The sequence below is a fragment of the Sciurus vulgaris genome (assembly GCF_902686455.1).
Source record: "Sciurus vulgaris genome assembly, chromosome: 1".
Lineage (NCBI taxonomy): Eukaryota > Metazoa > Chordata > Mammalia > Rodentia > Sciuridae > Sciurus > Sciurus vulgaris.
Window position 1 is genome coordinate 51339549 of NC_136461.1, and position 21163 is coordinate 51360711.

The window sequence follows — 21163 nt, forward strand, 5'->3', positions numbered from 1 at the left end:
TCTGTAGGCTCTCTCTTCACATTACTGATAGTTTCCTTTGCTGAGAGAAAACTATTTAGTTAATCTATCCCAGTTATTGATTCTTGCTTTTATTTCTTGTGCTATGGGAGTCCTGTTAAGGAAGTCTGATCCTAAGCCAACAAGGTGAAGATTTGGACCTACTTTTTCTTCTATAAGATGCAGGGTCTCTGGTCTGATTTCAAGGTCCTTGATCCATTGTGAGTTGAGTTTTGTGCAGGGTGAGAGATAGGGGTTTAGTTTCATTCTGTTGCATATGGATTTCCAGTTTTCCCAGCACCATTTGTTGAAGAGGCTATCTTTTCTCCATTGCATATTTTTGGCACCTTTGTCTAGTATGAGAAAATTGTATTTATTTGGGTTTGTGTCCATGTCCTCTGTTCTGTACCATTGATCTACCTGTCTGTTTTGGTACCAATACCATGCCGTTTTTGTTACTATTGCTTTGTAATAGAGTTGAAGATCTGGTATTGCGATACCCCCTGCTTCGCTCTTTCTACTGAGGATTGCTTTAGCTATTCTGGGTTTCTTATTCTTCCAGATGAATTTCATAATTGCTTGCTCTATTTCTGTAAGGTACATGATTGGGATTTTAATTGGAATTGCATTGAATCTGTATAGCACTTTTGGTAGTATGGCCATTTTGACAATATTAATTCTGCCTATCCAAGAACATGGGAGATCTTTCCATCTTTTAAGGTCTTCCTCAATTTCTTTCTTCAATGTTTCGTAGTTTTCATTGTAGAGATCTTTTACCTCTTTGGTTAGATTGAGTTTCAAGTATTTTATTTTTATTGAGGCTATTGCAAATGGAGTTGTTTTCCTCATTTCCCTTTCAGATGTTTCATTGCTTGTGTATAAAAATGCTTTAGATTTATGCATGTTGATTTTATAGCCTGCTATTTTGCTGAATTCATTGATGAGGTCTAGAAGTTTTCTGGAGGAGTTTTTTGGGTCCTCTAAATATAGAATCATGTCATCAGCAAATAGTGACAGCTTAAGTTCCTCTTTTCCTTTTCTTATCCCTTTAATTTCTTTAGTCTGTCTAACTAGTTCATATTTTTAATATGTCAGCTTACAAAGTGTACTTCTTGACTCTATTAATTTGACTATTCTGAATGTGTCATATAAATGAAATCATATAGCTTGTGACTTATTGTGTCTGGCTTCTGTCACTTAGCATAATATTTTCAAGGTTTATCTCTATATTATAGTGTATATGTGTTAGTACTTTTTTTTTTTTTTGGTACCAGGGATTGAACTCAGGGGCACTTGACCACTGAGCCACATCCCCAGGCCTATTTTGTGTTTTATTTAGAGACAGAGTCTCACTGAGTTGCTTAATGCCTTGCTTTTACAGAGGCTGGCTTTGAACTCGAGATCCTCCTGACTCAGCCTCCTGAGCCACCATGCCTGGCTAGTACTTCATTTTTTTATATGACTTGTTAATGTTTCATTGTATGGCTTAAGCATTTTGTTTACCTTTTGTCAGTTGATGCACATTAGTTTGTTTCTGTTTTTTTGGCTACTGTGAATTGTGTTGCTGTGAACAGGTTTTTGTGTGAACATATCTTTTTCATTCTCTTGGGTATATACTTAGCAGTGGAATTGATGGGTCATATGTTAACTCTGAAAGTTTAACTTTTGAAGTTTAACTGCCAAACTATTTTCCAGAGCGTACCATTTTAAATTCCCTTCAGTAAGGTTTGAGGCAACACTTGTTATTGTCCATCCTACTGCAGTGAATGTGAGGTGGAATCTCACTATGGGTTTATTTACCTTTCCCTGATGATTAATAATGATGAACATATTTTCATGACTACTTGACTAGTAGTATGTCTTCTTTGGATAAATGTCTATTTATGTACTTTGCCCATTTTGTAATTGGGTTATTTGTAATTTTATAATTGAGTTGATATAAATCTCTTAGCAAATATATGATTTACAAATATTTTCTCCCATTCTTGAGTTGTCCTTTTAATTTTTTGATAGTGTCCACTGAAGCACAAAATTTTAATTTTGTTGAAGTCTAATTTTTCTTGTCTTTGGTTGCTTGTGCTTTTGATGTCATGGCAAAACAACTATTGCTAAGTCAAATCATGAAAATTTATATTCATGTTTCCTTCTGAGAATTTTATTGTTTTAACTTACATTTAGGATTTAAATCAATTTTGAGTTAATGTTTACATGTGGTAAGAGGTAGAGGTCCAACTTTATTCTTTTGTATGTGGCTATCTAGTTTTCTCATCATCATTTGTTGCAAAAACTATCTTTTCTCAGTTGAATGATCTTGACACCTTTGTCTAAAATCAACTGACCATAGATGTATCGATTTATTTCTGGACCTTCAGTTCTGTATCATTTCTCTACATCTGTCTTTATGCCAGTACCTGACTATCATGATTACTATAGCTTTGTAGTAGTGTGAAATTGGAAAGTGAGTCTTCCAACTTTTTTTCCCTTTTTAAGATTGTTTGGTTATTCTGGCTTTTTTGCATTTCATTATGAACTTTATGACCATTTTGTCAATTTCTGAAAGACAGCCAGCTGGGATTCTGATAGGTATTTCATCAAATCTGTAGATCAATTTGAGGGGTATTGCTATGTTAGCAAAATTAAGTCATCCAGTCTATGGACATGAATGTCTTTTCAGTTGTTTAAGTCTTTTAAAATTTACTTCAGTGATATTTTGTAGTTTTCAGTGTACAAGTCTTGCACTCTTTTTGTTAGAGCTGTCTTTTCTTTTTGATGCTATTGTAAAATGAATTGTTTTCTTAATTTCATTTTGGATTGTTCACTGTGGTATTTAGAAATACAACTGGTTTTTGTAATTTGATCTTGTATCTATAACCTTGAAGAACTTCTTTATGAGTGCTACTAGTTTTTTTCGTCTTGTGGATTTTTTAAGGTGTTCTAGAGGGAAGATCATATCTGCAAATAGAGACTTCGATTTAATCTTTAGTGAGTAGGTTATGTGATGATTTCATTTGTAAGGTTTGAAAACTGTAATACAGAAACTCATTAACATTTCAGCAGTATCCTAGGAATTGTTGTTTAACCAGTCACACACACATATGTATATAAAAGTTTTAATTTAATAATGTGTGACTTTCTTTGTCTACATATTTAAGTGTGTGTAGTAAAATTATGGATATCTCACATCCCTGAAGAACAGATTGTTCCAGGTAACTAAGTGTTCTAGATAGCTTTTTATTCTGGAATAATATTTTAATTTTTATTGATGGAGCTCATTTTAAAATGTTTTATGTATTTTACATCCTCAGTGTTTGTATAGCATGGGGAAGTATAGGAAAGACTGGTGTTGATTGAATACTCATTGGACTTTGTAATAGATAGGTTTTGTCCCTTGTCATTTAAATCTCACATCTCTCTGATACTCTGTGTTAGTCAGATTTTTCTCGCTGTGATAAAATACCTGAGAATCAATTTCAAGAGAGGAAAGATTTATTTTGGCTCACAGTTTCAGAGGTAGTCCCAGGGGGTCAGCTGGTTCCATTGCTTTCTGGCTTCTGGCTAGTAGAATACCATGGTGGGGAGCATGTGGCAGGGGAGGCTGCTCACCTTAAAGCATCCAGGAGGCAAAACGAAGAGAGAAGAAGAGGTTGGAGGTCCCAATATTCCACTCAAGGACATATCTCCAATGACCTAACTTCCTTCAAATAGGCCCTACTTCCTCTCAGTTCCACCACCTTCTAGTAGGCCATCAGCTTGGGACCAAGCCTTTGACACATGAGCCTTCGGAGGACGATGATTCCAACCATAACATATTCTTCTTCTTTTTTTTTTTTTTGTGGTGCTGGGGATTGAACCCAGGGCCTTGTGCTCGCAAGGCAAGCACTCTCCCAACTGAGCTATATCCCCAGCCCACAACGTATTCTTCTTTAATATATAAATTTAGAAAATGAGATTAAGCAACATGTTCAAGGCCATCTATCTGGGTGAATCTGGAAAACAGATTTCAAACCCAACCTCTATGTATTTTCTGAATATAGTGTACATAATTTAAGATTATTTTTATCAAAGTCAGGATGGTGTTATCATGGTGATGGAACTAGAAGTGAATAAGAAGATATAAAATGCACTGGATTATACTTTCTTGAAAAAGGCACTTTTTGCTTCTCCCCCCTTTTTGCATGGCTTTATGATTTTTATAAATTTGATTTCCTCTTTAAAAAATTAGTATTAATACTGAGGTCAGTATTGATAATTATTATTATGGGTATCAGTACTGATAATTATTATTCTGGGTGTTTCTTATTCTCCAGAAAATTATTATCATGTTTACTATTTCTGCCTATTTTGTCCTGTGTACATCTTTTAAAGCCTTATTGAAATATTCATATTGGTGATTTAATGGACTATTAGGCTTTTTTTTTTTTTTGGGTGCTGGGGATCAAACCCAGGGCCTTGTGATTGCAAGGCAAGCACTCTATCGACTGAGCTATCTCCCCAGCCGCCCCCCACCCTTTTTTTTTTTTTTTTTTTTTTAATAAGATTCTTTTTCTGGTAGGTAATCTCCAAAGATGACCCTCAGTGAGGCACATCTTGTGTTGTCACTTTTTCTGATTGAATCTGGTCTGGCTTTTGTTGGACATTAGTTAGTAGAATGAAATGGAAGTGATGCTGTGTTAATTCCATGCCTAGCCATTAAAAAGTGTCTTCCACTTACTCTGTTTTGGAGCTCTGAACTGTCAAGTAATCAGTTCCGTATCCTGAAATCACAGAGAGATCACAGAGAGCCCACATGAAGAGGAGAGTCTTTGTATAGCTTGTATAGCTTTGTATAGTGTTTTAGTCAGCTTTTTTTGCTGCTGTGACTTAAAGACCTGACCAGAACAATTTTAGGGAAGAAAAGTTTATTTGAGGACTCACAGTTTCAGAGGTCTTAGTCCATAGAAGGCCAGCTCCATTCCTCAGGGCTTGAGGTGTGGCAGAACATCATGGCAGAAGAGCGTGGCAGTGGGAAGCAGCTCACATGATGACCAGGAAGCAGGGAGAGAGACTCCACTCTCCAGATACAAGATACATACCCCATATCTGCACCTCTAATGAAACACTTTCTTCAGCCACACCCCCTGCCTCCAGTTACCACTCTGTTAATTCCATAAGGGATTAATTCACTGATTAGGGTAAGGGTGTAACCCAATCATTTCTCCTCCAAACCTTACATTGTCTCACACGTGAGCTTTTGGGGGGACACCTCACTTCCAAACCATAACATATAGTCAGTATAGCAGACTAAGTGACCCAGTTGACATCTCCCATCTAATTTCATTACATTAGAAGCTAGGCAAGTCCAGGAAGAATGACTCAGTTAAGCCCACAAGAAATAAGAAAAAAGAACTTGTTTCAGGTTACTAAGTTTGGAGTGGTTTATTAAACAGGAATAGACACCTAACATTGATCTAGCTCCTCTCTGAAATTTTTTTGGGGGGGGGGACACGGAAACTGGCATAAAGTGAAATAAGTATATAATTTGAGGGGCAAACCCTTCAAATGCACCAGTGAAACAAAAATCTAGTCAATATATGGAAAGTTCCCTTTATCCCAGAGAGTTTCCTTCACCCCAGTGTTCCTTCTGGTCACTTCCTGCTCATCATGGGCAGTTACTGCTGAGCATCAGATTATTGAATGGAAGGTTTGCCATGTCCTGATTTGCTGACTATATGTGCTTTTCTTGTATAGTTTTTAATTAGTTTTCATTTAGAAATAATTTGTCTCTGTTCCACCTACCCGTTGCTATAGGTAGAGATACAGAGGTGAAAGAAAGAAGAGATTAAGGAATAGTATTAAAAAATTTTTAAACATGAGAAATTCTAATGAATATATTTTAATATGTGTAAGAAGAACTTATACATAAGAATACTTCTTAGTCATACCTTTTTTTGGCATGCCCTAGGCTCTGTTCTCCATTGGCTCTGTTTTTTTAATTTCCTTTATTTTTCCACCTCTGCTCCATAGTATCTTGATTTAGCATCAATGAACTGGGACAGAGAAGAGTAGTGAAGTTCTTATAATGGTTTTATAAAGACAGAATGAAACATGGCCAACTAAATAACAGAAAAAATACATCCTATGGGTTAGTTATTGACATGATAGACTGATTCAGCTCAGACATGCCTGTGGAAAAAAGAGAGAAAAATGGGGTCTTATGGGAAATCCTGATTCCTCTTATGGATCTAACTGCATGGAGTATTAAAGGAAGTCAGTCTGTGATGAGGGATTAGACGCTGCCAGGGTCAGCACAGGATTAGAAGAGTGAGAGAGAATAGGAACTCCCTGATTGATGGTTGAACTATAAAGCCCTGTGCTCCTGTTCTCTTGTGAAATGTGGACTTTTGCAGTCCTTCAGGTTCTGACCAGATTCCCAACTTTTCCTTTTTTGAGGAAGGGCTGGTAGGTAGTTGGGAAATAGGTAGAGAGAATTAATCAGGGGCAGAAAGGGAGAAGTTTCTCTTTTTTTTTTTTTTTTTGAGAAGTTTCTCTTTAGGTAGTTTTTTTTTTTTTTTTTTTTTTTTTTTTTTAATCCGAGCTTGCTTTTATTAAGTTCTTAAGATTTGCTTTGAAAATACTGCCTTTTGGGAAAGACAGTTACTACCGTTTTGGGGATTAGGATCATTCCAGTAAGATACTAAGCATAGTATTAAAAGATGATATATGTAGAGCATCTAGCCTGATTCCTGGAATATAATAGATAAATACCAATTTTGCACTAGAGTTTAAAGAAGGGGGAAAGGAAAAAATGGGTTGGAAGAGCAAGTTTGAGCCAGAAGAATGAATAAGATTTAGATTTAGTGCTGACACTGGGGAGAGCTTTTTTGTCAGATGATAGCATGAACCAAATAGCAAAGCCCACTTTGAGTAGAGGTGAAGGAAGAAGGAAATAGGATTATAAAGATGATTTGTCTCTGGAAAGTCTTTACTATAAATGAGAAGTTCATAATAAATCTATTAAATAATGAGTAACTGAATATGTTTTTGGAACAGAGAAGTTACCTAATCAAAGCTGAGCCATAGGGAGTTTAATTTGGCTATGATACGTTGCATTTGTTAGAATAAGGAAACGCTTATCACACAGAAACTATTTTGGTGAGTCTTGGAGTGGGAAGTGAAGCTTGATAAAACCTAATGAGTGTATTTGACCTCCCATTCTCTCTTACATTCAAATTAAGAGACTGACTTTTTAAAAAATTTTAATATTTATTTATTTTTTTGACATTTTTATTTTAAATAAATATTTTTATTTATTTGCAAAGCACTGTGGAGAGCATGCTCATAAAAATCACTACCTTATAGCAAGTCTGTTAACTATAAAGGCTGATTGTCTTCTTGAGAATAGACCTGATTTGACTCCCAATTCCAGATTCTTTATGTTGAAATAATCTTGTATTTTAGCAGATTCATTTAAGCCTACCATTAGCAGTCAGGAATTTAATATATTTAAGAATATTCAGCAGTGTAGCAGGCAAGTTCTTTCTTCAGGAAATTCAGAATTGTATAATGGAATCATAAAAAGCCAAAAAGGATACTGCCTTATACCAAGGTTTTTTTGTTTGTTTGGGTTTTGTTTTGTTTTGTTTTTCTGTGCTGAGAATTAAATCCAGAGCCTTGTACATGCTTAGGAAAGCTCTCTGCCACTGAACTACATCCGCAGATCAGGATACTACCTTTTAGATGCTGACAGTTTAGTAGGAAAAAAATTGGAACAATTAGAGTTTGCAACATAAATTAGGGGTTGAGGTTTGGGAGGTCAAGAGTGAGATGAGGTGTCTGAAAGCTTTGTCTGCAACATGGAGACATCCTCATCTGGTCAAAATAAAAAAGTCATAACAAATTTCCCTAGGAGCCTTCAGGGATCCACTTTTATCATGAGCACTGGCTACTATGTGCTTTTTTTTTTTTTTTTTTTTCCCCTAAATTACTTCTGGGAATATGCAAATAATTTCAAGTCTTTTAATTATCTAGGATGAAAGGAAATGCAAGAAATTGATAACATATTGTTGCCTTGGGGATAGGAAGTTAGTTTTGGGGAAGTTAGTGTTGTGGAAGTAAGAGCAGAATTTGAATCTTTGGAATTTTGTACTTTAAAAACATTGTGATCGGACAAAATAAATTAAAAGTTTTTTTTTCTTATATTCTTTAAGGGTATGAAATGTGATTAAAAGACCTTTTTATTCAAAAGTAACATATGACTTGTATAATATTTGTCCAGATATTTTGCAGCTCTTGCAAAAAATGCACATTCATAAGTGATAATTGATGGCTTGAAATTAACTGAAAGAAAATACTGGTAGACTCTTGGTTTGACTTTTTTTTTTCTTCCATTTAGGTTGGGTTTTGAAAACAAAGACATATTTTAGTAGAAATTCCCCCGTGTTATTGCTTGGAAAATGTTACCATTTTAAGTATGAAGGTAAGTGCTAAATTTGTAAAACACTTAGAAATCTTTGAAGAATTCATTGTTAAACTGTTTTTTATTATTTTATTTTCATATTACTCTATTTATGGCATATTTCTGTTAAATACCTTCATTTTATATAATACATAATATATTACCATATGGTTTGGTTCTGGTGAACACCTTCGAGATAAGGATCATGCTGTCTTTTGTTATATCTCTCATAGTTTTAGATTTTCAGTATGAATACTATATAAATATTTGAATTGATGTATTAACATTTTTTGTCAGGTTATCTAGAAACTTTAAAGTATACGATAATAATGAAAGTTTTCACCTTAGTTAACCTAAAAATTATAATTTTTTCAATTTTTAAGGATGCTTCAATATCTTGTTGACTTTATTTGATGTTTCTGAATTTTTACATATACTCATCTTTTCAGTAATAACCTTATAAAAATTTATTCCACTACTGAGTTCTGGGTACCATGCTAGGCTCTTTGGAAAATATCTTTAATTCTTAGGAGAAGCCTAAAAGGTAGACTTTAGTGTCCCTACCTTATGAATGTGAAGGCAGAAGCTTGGAGAAGCTAAATAATTTATCCAAAGTTTACATGGTAGTAGAGATGAAATTTAAGCCAAGACTGTATGTCTCTAACACTTGTGTATGTCTGTGCTTGACTTTGTATGTTTGAATGTGTATGCGTGTGTGTGTGTGTGTGTGTGTGTGTGTGTGTGTGTGTGTGTGTCTGTCTGTCTCTAAGAGAGACAGAAAACAATGGGTTTGAACATACGTTGTTGTCAAGGTTTATTCACTTTAGGTTGACCTATTTTGGCACATCATTTGTCATCAGTTTTCTAAAACCTTATGAATGGCTGGTAATAATAGCAGTTAATATTTATCAAGTAATGATAATGGCCAGGCAGCATTCTAAGTAATTTATATGTATTAACTCATTCAGTCGTCAAAGTAGTGTTTACAGATTAGGAGGAAGTTGATAAAGAAGGTGTGTATTTTAAGTAAATAGAATGACATGATGAAAGCAATAGTAAATATTATAGGTCACATTTAGGAAACAAATGTCCACTTTAGCTGAGGTAAAGAAGAAGAGTTAAGAGATATGCATATATATGTATTACTTTATTATATATATTATATATATATATTTTTTTTTTCTTTTTTTAACAGGCAGAGGATAGCCATAGCAGTATGAGTAAGAGTATTAAGTGTATGGGCTTTGAAGTCAAACTTATCTTGGTTTAAGTCTTGACTCTTTGTTTTTCACTTGTTACTTTAGGCAAGGTATTTGATCTCCCTAAGTATTAATGATACCTGTTTCATAGGTGTTTAGTCATGTGTTTGGTACAAGTAAGCATTCTAAATGATATCATGATATAAGGAATTTATAAAAAATATTAGAATTTTTAGGACTTTTTATTAAAAATATTATTTGTTCTTTTTAGATATATATGTCCATAGAATGTATTTTGGAATATTATACATTCATGGAGTATAACTTATTCTAACTAGGATCCTATATATATATATATATATATATATATAATTTTTTTTTTTTTTGTGGTGCTGGGGATTGAACCCAGGGCCTTGTGCTTGCAAAGCAAGCACTCTACCAACTGAGCTATATCCCCAGCCCTAGGATCATATTCTTGTGGTTGTACATGATGTGGAGTTATACTGGTTGTGTGTTCAAATATAAGGACAGCTGGACTTGGGTTGGGCTCAGTGGTATGGTACTTGCCTAATATGTGTGAGGCACTGGATTCAGTCCTCAGTACCACGCTAAACAAATAAAGTTTTTATGTCCATCTACAACTAAAAATATTTTTAAAAAAAGCCAAGTGCAAGGATAGGAAAGTTATGTCCGATTAATTCTGTCTTTCCTATTCTCTCCCCTCTCCCTTCACTTCATTCCCCTTTGTCTAATCCAATGGACTTCTATTTTTTTCCTCCTCGCCCTCCCTTGTTGTGGGTTAGCATCCACATATCAGAGAGGACATTCAGCCTTTAGTTTTTTGGGACTGACTTTTTTTCACTTAGCATGATAGTCTCTGGTTCTGTCCATTTACCTGCAAATGCCAATATTTCATTCTTCTTTATGGCTTAGTAATATTCCATTGTGTATATATACCATATTTTTTTTATCCATTCATATGTTGAACCACACCTAGGTTAGTTCCATAACTTATCTGTTGGGAATTGAGCTGGTATAAACATTGATGTGACTGCATCACTGTAATATGCTGATATTAAGTCCTTTGGTTTTAAACCTAAGAGTGGGATAACTGGGTCATGTGGTGGTTCCATTCCTGGTATTTTGAGGAATCACCATACTGCTTTCTATAGTGGTTGCACCAATTTGCAGTCCTACCAGCAATGCATAAGTGAACCTTTTTCCCCACATCCTCACTAACACTTATTGTTGCTTGTGTTCTTGATAATTGCCATTCTGACTGGGATGAGATGGAATCTCAGCATAGTTTTGATTTGCAATTTTCTAATTACTAGATATTTTTTCACATATTCTTGACTATTCATATTTCTTCTTCTGTGAAGTACCTGTTCAGTTCCTTAGCCCATTTATTGATTATTCTTATCTTTTTTTGGTGTTAAATTTTTTGAGTTTTTGTACATCCTGGAGATTAATGCTCTATATGAGGTGCTGGTGGTAAAGATTTTCTCCCATTCTGTTGCTCTCTGTTCATATTATCAATCGTTTCCTTTTCTGTGAAGAAGCTTTTTAATTTGATAACATCCCATTTATTGATTCTTGATTTTACTTCTTGCACTTTAGGAGTCTTATTGAAGAAGTTGGTTCCCAAGCCAACATGGTGGAAGTTGGGCCTACTTTTTCTTCTATTAGGTGCAGGATCTCTTGTCTAATGCCTAGGTCCTTGATCTGCTTTGAGATGAGTTTTGTGTAGCCTGAGAGATAGGGGTTCAATTTCGTTCTGCTATATACAGATTCCCAGTTTTCCCAGCACCTTTTGTTGAATAGGCTATTTTTCCTCCAATGTATGTTTCTGGCACCTTTGTCTAGTAAGAGATAAATGTATTTTTAAAAAAAAATATTAAACAATTCAGTATTTTAAAAATTTTTAGTAGTAGGTGGACACAGTACCCTTATTTTACTTATATTTATGTGGTGCTGAGAATTGAACCCAGTGCCTCACACATGCTAGGCAAGTGCTCTACCAGTGAGCCACAATCACAGCCCTGAGATATCAATATTAAAGTTGGTATGACTGTATGTCTTCTGTTCTGTTCCACTGGCCTTCATGTCTGTTTTAGTGCCAATACCATGCCATTTTTGTTACTTTAGCTCTGTAGTATAATTTAAGGTCTACTGTTTTGATGCTTCCTGTGTCACTTTTCTCACTAAGGATTGGTTTGGTATTCTATGAAGAACACCATTGGAATTTTAATAGGAATTTTATTAAATCTGTATAGTGCTTTTGATAGTACGGCCATTTTGACAATGTTGATTCTGCCTGTCTAAGAACATGGGAGCTCTTTTCATCTTCTGAGGTCTTCTTCAATGTCTTTTTTTAGTGTCTGTAATTTTCATTATAGAGATGTTTCACCTCTTTTGTTAAAATTGATTCCCAAATATTTTTTTTGAGACTATAGTTAATGGAATAGTTTTCCTGATTTCTCTTTCAGTTGATTCGTCTTTGGTGTACAGGAATGCAACTGGTTTATGGGTATTAATTTTATATCCTGCTATTTTGCTGAATTCATTTATGAGTTCTAAAAGCTTTCTGGAGTTTTTAATTTTTTTGATCTTCTAAATTTAGAATCATGTCATGGACATTTGGGGATAATTTGAGCTCTTCTTTTCCTATTTGTATCCCTTTAATTTCTTTCTTTTGTCTAATTGCTCTAGCTAGGGTTTCAAGGACTATGTTGAATAGGAGTGGTGAAAGAGTGCATTCCTGTCTTGGTCCAGTTTTTAGAGGGAATGAGAATCTTAGAACTTTCAACCCCAATTCTACTCCTCTGAGAAGGCAGAGGAACTGGAGTTTGAGTTAATAATTGATCATGCCTATAAGATGAAGACTTCATAAAAGTCCTTGAAGCACAGGGTTTGGAGAGTGGGTTAGTGAACACATACGTCTGCTGGGAGGTTAGTGTACCTCTGCCCCACAGTGACATAAGCTCTTATACTCAGGATCTTTTTAGAGCTCACTCTTTATACTTTTTCATCTGTATTCAATATCATATCTTTTATAATAAGCCAGCAAGGGCTGGGGTTGTAGCTTCGTGATAGTGGGCTTATCCAGCATGTACCAGGCCTGGGTTCGATCCCCAAACCACTAAAAAATTAAAAACAAAAGATAAAAATACCCCAACAAACTAGCAAAAATTAAACCTATTATGATATTTGTGATAAAGCAGAAGTACAGACTATTACAGAATTATAGAGGAAGATTGTGTTAGTCAGTGTTCCATGATTCTGATATAGATACCTGAGATAAACAACCTAAAAGGAGGGACTGGGGTTGTGTATGAGGCACTGGGTTTGATTCTCAGTACCACCTATAAATAAATGAATAAAGGTCTGTCAACATCTGGAAAAAAAAAACCAATTTATTAAATAAATAAATGAAGCATTTGTGGACTTTTTAAAAACAAAACAAAACAAAACAAAAAAATAACCTAGAAGGAAGAAAGACTTTGGCTCATTGTTTAAGAGGTTTGAGTCCTTGGTGACTTGGCTGTATTCTTTCTGGGCCTGTGGTAAGGCAGAACATCATGACAGGGAGCACATGGTGGAGCAAAGCTGGTCACCTGGAGAGAGATAGGGAGGGACTGTCCTGAGACCAAATATACCTTTCAAGGGTGGTGTGACATATTCATTTCAACTAGGCCCCACCTCCTAAGTTTGTGCCATCTCTCAGTTGCTCATTAGGCTATGAATACATCAATGGATTAAGCCATAGATGAGGTTAGAGCCCTTATAATCCAGTCACCTCTGAACACTTGCACCGGGGATCAAGCCTTCAATACTTAAGCTTTTGAGGGACATTCAAAACATAGTAGATATCAAATTGGAAAGGATGCTGTTTAATGCAAATAAGCTGGAAGTCCACTTCAAAATTGCTTAACAATGAGGGGACTTAATACAAAAAACACTTATTTTTTTATTTTAATAATTTTGCAAATTAAAAAATTAAAGGTATGAATCATAACAAGATAAAAACTTAAATATACATTTTCAAAGGAAGGAATAAAATTATACCAACATAAGAAATACAACATTATCAGTAACTTTTATGTCTTTTTGTACTTCTCTATTCTATTCCTCCTTATTTAAAAAAAAATTCTCACTGTCCTGAAGTGGCCTTGATTATTTAGTATTTTGTTTTTTTAAAACATCTTTGTAAATGGAATCAAGTTATAGTTTGTTTCTCTGACTTGTACTTTAGTCAGCTTTTTCACTGATGTAACCAAAAGACCTGAAAAGAACAATTAGAGGAGAAAAAGTTTTATTTGGGGGCTCATAGTTTCAGAGGTCTCAGTGTATAGATGGCCAATTCCATTTCTCTGGGCCTGAGATGAGGCAGAACACCAAGGTGGAAGGGTGTGGCGGAGGAAAGTGGCTCAAGATATGGTACCAAGAAGGAGGGGGGGGTGGGGAAGGAGAGAGTGAACATGCCCCCCTTACCATAGACAATATTTATACCCAGAGGCAAGCCCTTATGACCCACTTCCTCCAGTCACACCTTACCTGTTTACAGTTACCACTTAGTTAATCTCCTTCAGGGAATTAATTCATTGATTACATTAAGAACATGACCCAGTCATTTCACCTCTAAACTTTTTTGCATTGTCTCACACATGAGCTTTTGAGGGACACCTCATATCTAAACTATAACAACTTGTTTATGGCTTTCACAGTTGTATTTTTGAGTTCTGTTCATGTTGTTGTATAGTTCTACTTTATTTTTACTGCTGTGTAATATTTCATAGTATGAATTGTCTCAATTATTCATTCTACCATTGACAGATATTTGATTGTTTTTAGTATTTGTCCATTATAAATATATGTACTATATTCTTATTGTAGAAATACTGTGTTCTCAGAATATTTTGAAATACAGCATTTGCTATTTACTTAAAATGTGTGCATGCAGAAAGCAGTGAGGGGAATTGATCATTAGCTAGAAGAATATCTTATTTCTGTTTTTTTTTTTAAATCCATTTTATGGATTATCTTTTTCTAAGGAGTATAACTCCAAACCACCCTGTTATAGTTTTCTAGAAGTTGTTTTGATATTCACGGGGTTGGGGAGGCCCTTATACTCAAAGGCACACCACTTTGGAAAGCATACCCTCTATGCAATCCAGAGTTCCTTCATTCTTCCCTACCAGTTCCCCTTACCCTACTATGGATCAGCATCCATTTATCAGAGAAAACATTTGACCTTTGGTTTCTTGGAATTGGCTTATTTTACTTTGCATGATATTCTCTAGTTCCATCCATTTACCTGCAAATGCCATAATTTCATTCTTTAAGGTTGAGTAATATTCCATTGTGTATATATACCACAGTTTCTTTATCCATTCATCTGTTGAAGGGCATCTAGGTTGGTTCCATAGTTTTGCTATTATGAATTGAGTTGCTATAAACATTGATATTGCTGTGTAACTGAAGTATGCTGTGTTTAAGTCCTTTGGGTATAAACTGAGGAGTGGGATAGCTGGGTCAGATGATGGTCCCATCCCAAGTTTTCTTAGGAGTCTCCACACTGCATTCCAAAGTGGTTGCACTAATCTGCGGTCCCACCAACAATGTATGAGTGTACCTTTTCCCCCACATCCTTGCCAACACTAATTATGGCTTTTATTCTTGAAAATTGCCATTCCGACTGGAGCGAGATGAAATCTTAGTTTTGATTTGCATTTCTCTATTTGCAGGAGATGAAGAACATTTTCCCTATGTTTGTTGATCCTATATTTTCTATGTTCCTTGTTGTATTTTTTCTTCTGTGAAGTGTCTGTTCAGTTCCTTAGCCCATTTATTGATTGAGTTATTTGTTTTTTTTTTTTTTTTTTGGTGTTAAGTTTTTTGACTTCTTTATATATCTTGGAGATTAGTGCTCTATCTGAGGTGAGTGTGGTAAAGATTTTTTTCCCATTCTATAGGCTCTCTCTTCATGTTATTGATTGTTTCCTTTGCTGAGAAGAAGTTTTTTAGTTTGAATCCATCCTGTTTATTGATCCTTGATTTTTATTTCTTGCGCTTTAGGAGCCTCATTGAGGAAGTCAAGTCCTAAGCCACTGTGATAAATATTTGGGCCTACTTTTTCTTCTATTAGGCCCAGTGTGTGGTCTCTGTTCTAGTGCCTAAGTCTCTCTCTTTTTTTTTTTTAATATTTTTAGTTGTAGATGGACACGGTACCTTTATTTTTTTATGTGGTGCTAATGTTCGAACCCAGTACCTCACACATGTGAGGCAAGTGCTCTACCACTGAGCTACAACCCCAGCCCATGCCTAAGTCTTTGACCCACTTTGAATTGATTTTTGGGCAGGGTGAGAGATGGAGTTTTAATTTCATTTTGTTACATATGGATTTCCAGTTTTCCTAGGACCTTTTGTTGAAGAGGCTCTCTTTCATCCAATGTATGTTTTTGGCACCTTTTTCTAGTATGACATAACTCTATTTATGTGGGTTTGTCTCTCTATGTCTTCTGTTTTGTACCATGTCTATTTTGGTGCCAGTACCGTGCTGTTTTTGTTACTATTGCTCTGTAGTACAGTTTCACGTCTGGTTTTGTGATGCCTCCTGCTTCACTCTTCTTGCTAAGGATTGCTTTGGTTATTCTGTATCTCTTATTTTTCCAAATGAATTTCATGATTGCTTTTTCTAGTTCTGTGAAGAATGTCATTGGGATTTTAATAGGAAATGCATTAAATTTGTATAACACTTTTGGTAATATGGCCATTTTGACAGTGTTAATTCTGTCTATCTATCTTCTAAGATATTCTTCCATTTCTTTCTTCAGTGTTCCAAAGTTTTAATTGTAGAGGTGTTTCATTTCTTTTGTTAGATTGATTCCCAAGTACTTTATTATTTTTGAGACTAATGTGAATGGGGTAGTTTTCCTAATTTCTCTTGCAGTGGATTCATTGCTTATGCATAGGAATGCATTTGATTTTATATCCTGCTACTTTGCTGAATTCATTTATGAGTTTTAGAAATTATCTGGTGGAACTTTTTGGATCTTCTGTATATAGAATCATGTCATGGGCAAATAGTGATCATTTGAGTACTTCTTTTCCTGTTTATATCCCTGTCATTTCTTTTGTCTGTCTGATAGCTCTGGCTAGAGTTTCAAGGACGATGTTGAGTTAGAGTGGTGAAAGAGGGCATTCATATCTTGTTCCAGTTTTTAGAGGGAATGCTTTCAATTTTTCTTCATTTAGAATGATGTTGGCCTTGGGCTTAGCATAGATAGCTTTTACAATGTTTTCTAGTGTTTTGAACTTGAAGAGGTGCTGTATTTTGTCAAATGCTTTTTTCTGCATCTGTTAAGATAATCCTATGGTTCTTGTCTTTAAGTCTGTTGATGTCAAGTATCACATGTACTGATTTCTGTATGTTGAACCAACCTTGCATCCCTAGGATGAATCCCACTTGATTGTGGTGCACTATCTTTTTAATATGTGCTTGTATGTGATTTGCCAGAATTTTATTGAGAATTTTTGCATGTATGTTCATGAGGGATATTGGTCTGAATTTTTTCTTTCCTTGATTTGTCTTTGTCTGGTTTTGGTATAAGGGTCATACTAGCCTCATTGAATGAGTTTGGAGAATTCCCTCCTTTTCTATCTCATGGAATAACTTGAGGAGTATTGGTGTTACTTGTTTTTTTCTTTATATTTTAAAATATATTTTAATGTATTTAAGTATATAAAATTATATTTTAAGATATGTTTTAGACATTTTATATATTACGTTATATATTTATATACTTTTTAAAATATATGATGTATAAACATATTTTAAATTCTGCTTTCATATATTTATACATGAATATGTTTTAAAGTACGTGTACGAATATGTTTGCTTATTTCTCCAGTTATCCAGATTGCTTAATCAAAATGGCAGACCCCCAGCCCTCGCCTCTGACAGGTTCTGGGTCAGTGGGCCTGAAGTGGGGCCTGGGGATCTGAGTGGCGGGCAGCATGAGGGCACTTCTGGTGTGAGTACTCAGGAGACCAACTGAGGAAACCCAGATGTCCTGAGGAAAGCACAGAGGACCATCTGTCATGCCCACCAAGGCAGATTATGCTCAAGGTACTCACTGAGCAAGCGTCCCACAGGGGACAGAGACCAGCAGGACAACGTTTCTTCTTCTTTTTTTTTTTTTTTTCTTTATTTTTTATTGTAAACAAATGGGATACATGTTGTTTCAGTTTGTACATGGAGTAACAGCATACCATTTGCATATTCATACATTTACATAGAGTAATGATGTTTGATTCATTCCGTTACTTTTTTTTTCCCCCCCACCCCTCCCACCTCTCTTTTCCCTCTATACAGTCCCTCCTTTCTCCATTCTTGCCCCCCTCCCACCCCCAATTACATGTCAACATCTGCTATTCAGTGAGATCATTCGTCTTTTGGATTTTTGAGATTGGCTTATCTCACTTAGCATGATATTCTCCAATTTCATCCATTTGCCTGCAAATGCCATAATTTTATTATTCTTTACGGCTGAGTAATATTCCATTTTATATATATATATATATATATATATATATATATATATATATATATATATATATACCATAGTTTCTTTATCCATTCATCAATTGAAGGGCATCTAGGTTGGTTCCATAGTCTGGCTATTGTGAATTGAGCAACTATGAACATTGATGTGGCTGTATCTCTGTAGTATGCTGATTTTAAGTCCTTTGGGTATAGGCCGAGGAGTGGGATAGCTGGGTCAGATGGTAGGTCCATTCTAAGCTTTCTGAGGAATCTCCACACTGCTTTCCAGAGTGGCTGCACTAATTTGCAGCCCCACCAGCAATGTATGAGTGTACCTTTTTCCAACAGCCTCTCCAACACCTATTGTTGCTTGTATTCTTGATAATCACCATTCTAATTGGGGTGAGATGGAATCATAGTGTAGTTTTGATTTGCATTTCTCTTATTACTAAAGATGTTGAATATTTTTTCATATATTTGTTGATTGCTTGTAGATCTTCTTCTGTGAAGTGTCTGTTCATTTCCTCAGCCCATTTGTTGATTGGGTTATTTGTATTCTTGGTGTAGAGTTTTTTGAGTTCTTTATATATTCTGGAAATTAGTGCTCTATCTGAAGTATGAGTGGCAAAGATATTCTCCCACTCTGTAGGCTCTCTCTTTGCACTGCTGATAGTTTCCTTTGCTGAGAGAAAGCTATTTAGTTTGAATCTATCCCAGTTATTGATTCTTGCTTTTATTTCTTGTGTTATGGGAGTCCTGTTAAGGAAGTCTGATCCTAAGCCAACAAGGTGAAGATTTGGACCTACTTTTTCTTCTATAAGATGCAGGGTCTCTGGTCTGATTTCAAGGTCCTTGATCCATTGTGAGTTGAGTTTTGTGCAGGGTGAGAGATATGGGTTTAGTTTCATTCTGTTGCATATGGATTTCCAGTTTTCCCAGCACCATTTGTTGAAGAGGCTATCTTTTCTCCATTGCATATTTTTGGCACCTTTGTCTAGTATGAGAAAATTGTATTTATTTGGGTTTATGTCCATGTCCTCTATTCTGTACCATTGATCTACTGTCTATTTTGGTGCCAATACCATGCTGTTTTTGTTACTATTGCTTTGTAGTATAGTTGAAGTTCTGGTATTGCGATACCCCGTTTCATTCTTTCTGCTAAGGATTGCTTTAGCTATTCTGGGTTTCTTATTCTTCCAGATGAATTTCATGACTGCTTGCTCTATTTCTGTAAGGTATGTCATTGGGATTTTAATTGGAATTGCATTGAATCTGTATAGCACTTTTGGTAGTATGGCCATTTTGACAATATTAATTCTGCCTATCCAAGAACATGGGAGATCTTTCCATCTTCTAAGATCTTCCTTAATTTCTTTCTTCAATGTTTTGTAGTTTTCATTGTAGAGATCTTTTACCTCTTTGGTTAATGGATGCCCAAGTATTTTATTTTTTTTGAGGCTATTGCAAATGGAGTTGTTTTCCTCATTTCCCTTTCAGCTGTTTCATCGCTTGCATATAAAAATGCTTTAGATGTATGCGTGTTGATTTTATAGCCTGCTATTTTGCTGAATTCATTGATGAGGTCTAGAAGTTTTCTGGAGGAGGTTTTTGGATCCTCTAAATATAGAATCATGTCATCCGCAAATAGTGACAGCTTAAGTTCCTCTTTTCCTATTCGTATCCCATTAATTTCTTTAGTCTGCCTAATTGCTCTGGCTAGAGTTTCGAGGACAATGTTGAATAGAAGTGGTGAAAGAGGACATCCCTGTCTTGTTCCCGTTTTTAAAGGGAATGGTTTCAGTTTTTCTCCATTAAGAATGATGTTGGCCATGGGCTTAGCATAAATAGCCTTTACAATGTTCAGGTATGTTCCTACTATCCCTATTTTTTCTAGTGTTTTGAGCATGAATGGGTATTGTATTTTGTCGAATGCTTTTTCTGCGTCAATTGAAATAACCATATGATTCTTATCCTTAAGTCTGTTGACATGATGGATTATGTTTATTGATTTATGAATGTTGAACCATCCTTGCATTCCAGGGATGAACCCCACTTGATCGTGGTGCACAATTTTCTTAATATGTTTTTGGATACGGTTTGCCAATATTTTGTTAAGGATCTTTGCATCTATATTCATCAAGGATATTGGTCTAAAATTTTCTTTCCTTGATGTGTCTTTTCCTGGTTTGGATATGAGGGTGATACTAGCTTCATAGAATGAGTTTGGTAGGGCACCCTCCTTTTCTATTTCCTGGAATATTTTGAGAAGTATTGGAATGAGTTCTTCTTTGAAGGTCTTGTAGAACTCGGCTGAGAATCCATCTGGTCCTGGGCTTTTCTTGGATGGTAGATTTTTAATGGCTTCTTCTATTTCATTGCTTGATATTGATCTGTTTAAATCGTGTATGTCCTCTTAGTTCAGTTTGGGAGGAGCATATGTCTCTAGAAATTTGTCAATGTCTTCGGTAGTTTCTATTTTGTTGGAATACAGATTTTCAAAGTAGCTTCTCATTATGTTCTGTATCTCAGCGGTGTCTGTTGTGATATTTCCTTTTGCATTATGTATTTTAGTAATTTGAGTCTTCTCTCTCCTTCTCTTTGTTAGTGTGGCTAAGGGTTTGTCTATGTTGTTTACTTTCTCAAAGAACCAACTTTTTGTTATGTCAATTTTTTGAATAGTTTCTTTTGTTTCAATTTCATTGATTTCAGCTCTGATTTTAATTATTTCCTGTCTTCTACTACTTTTGCTGTTATTCTGTTCTTCATTTTCTAGGGCTTTGAGCTGTAATGTTAGGTCATTTAGTTGTTGACTTTTCATTCTTTTCTGGAATGCGCTCCATGCAATGAATTTTTCTCTTAGTACCGCTTTCATAGAGTCCCAGAGATTTTGATATGTTGTATCATCATTCTCATTGACCTCTAAGAATCTTTTAATCTCCTCCCTGATGTTTTTTTGTTATTCATGTTTCATTCAATAGCATATTA

The 21163-nt window shown here is 35.2% G+C and overlaps 1 protein-coding gene across 1 annotated transcript in view; it reads left to right on the top strand.

Moving 5' to 3' along the window:
- ATG4C (autophagy related 4C cysteine peptidase) overlaps positions 1 to 21163 on the top strand; it is a 130889-nt gene that overhangs the window by 11860 nt on the left and 97866 nt on the right. The window contains 1 exon segment of the mRNA XM_079127109.1: positions 8369 to 8452. Within this exon segment, the coding sequence (XP_078983235.1) occupies positions 8369 to 8452 (84 nt within the window).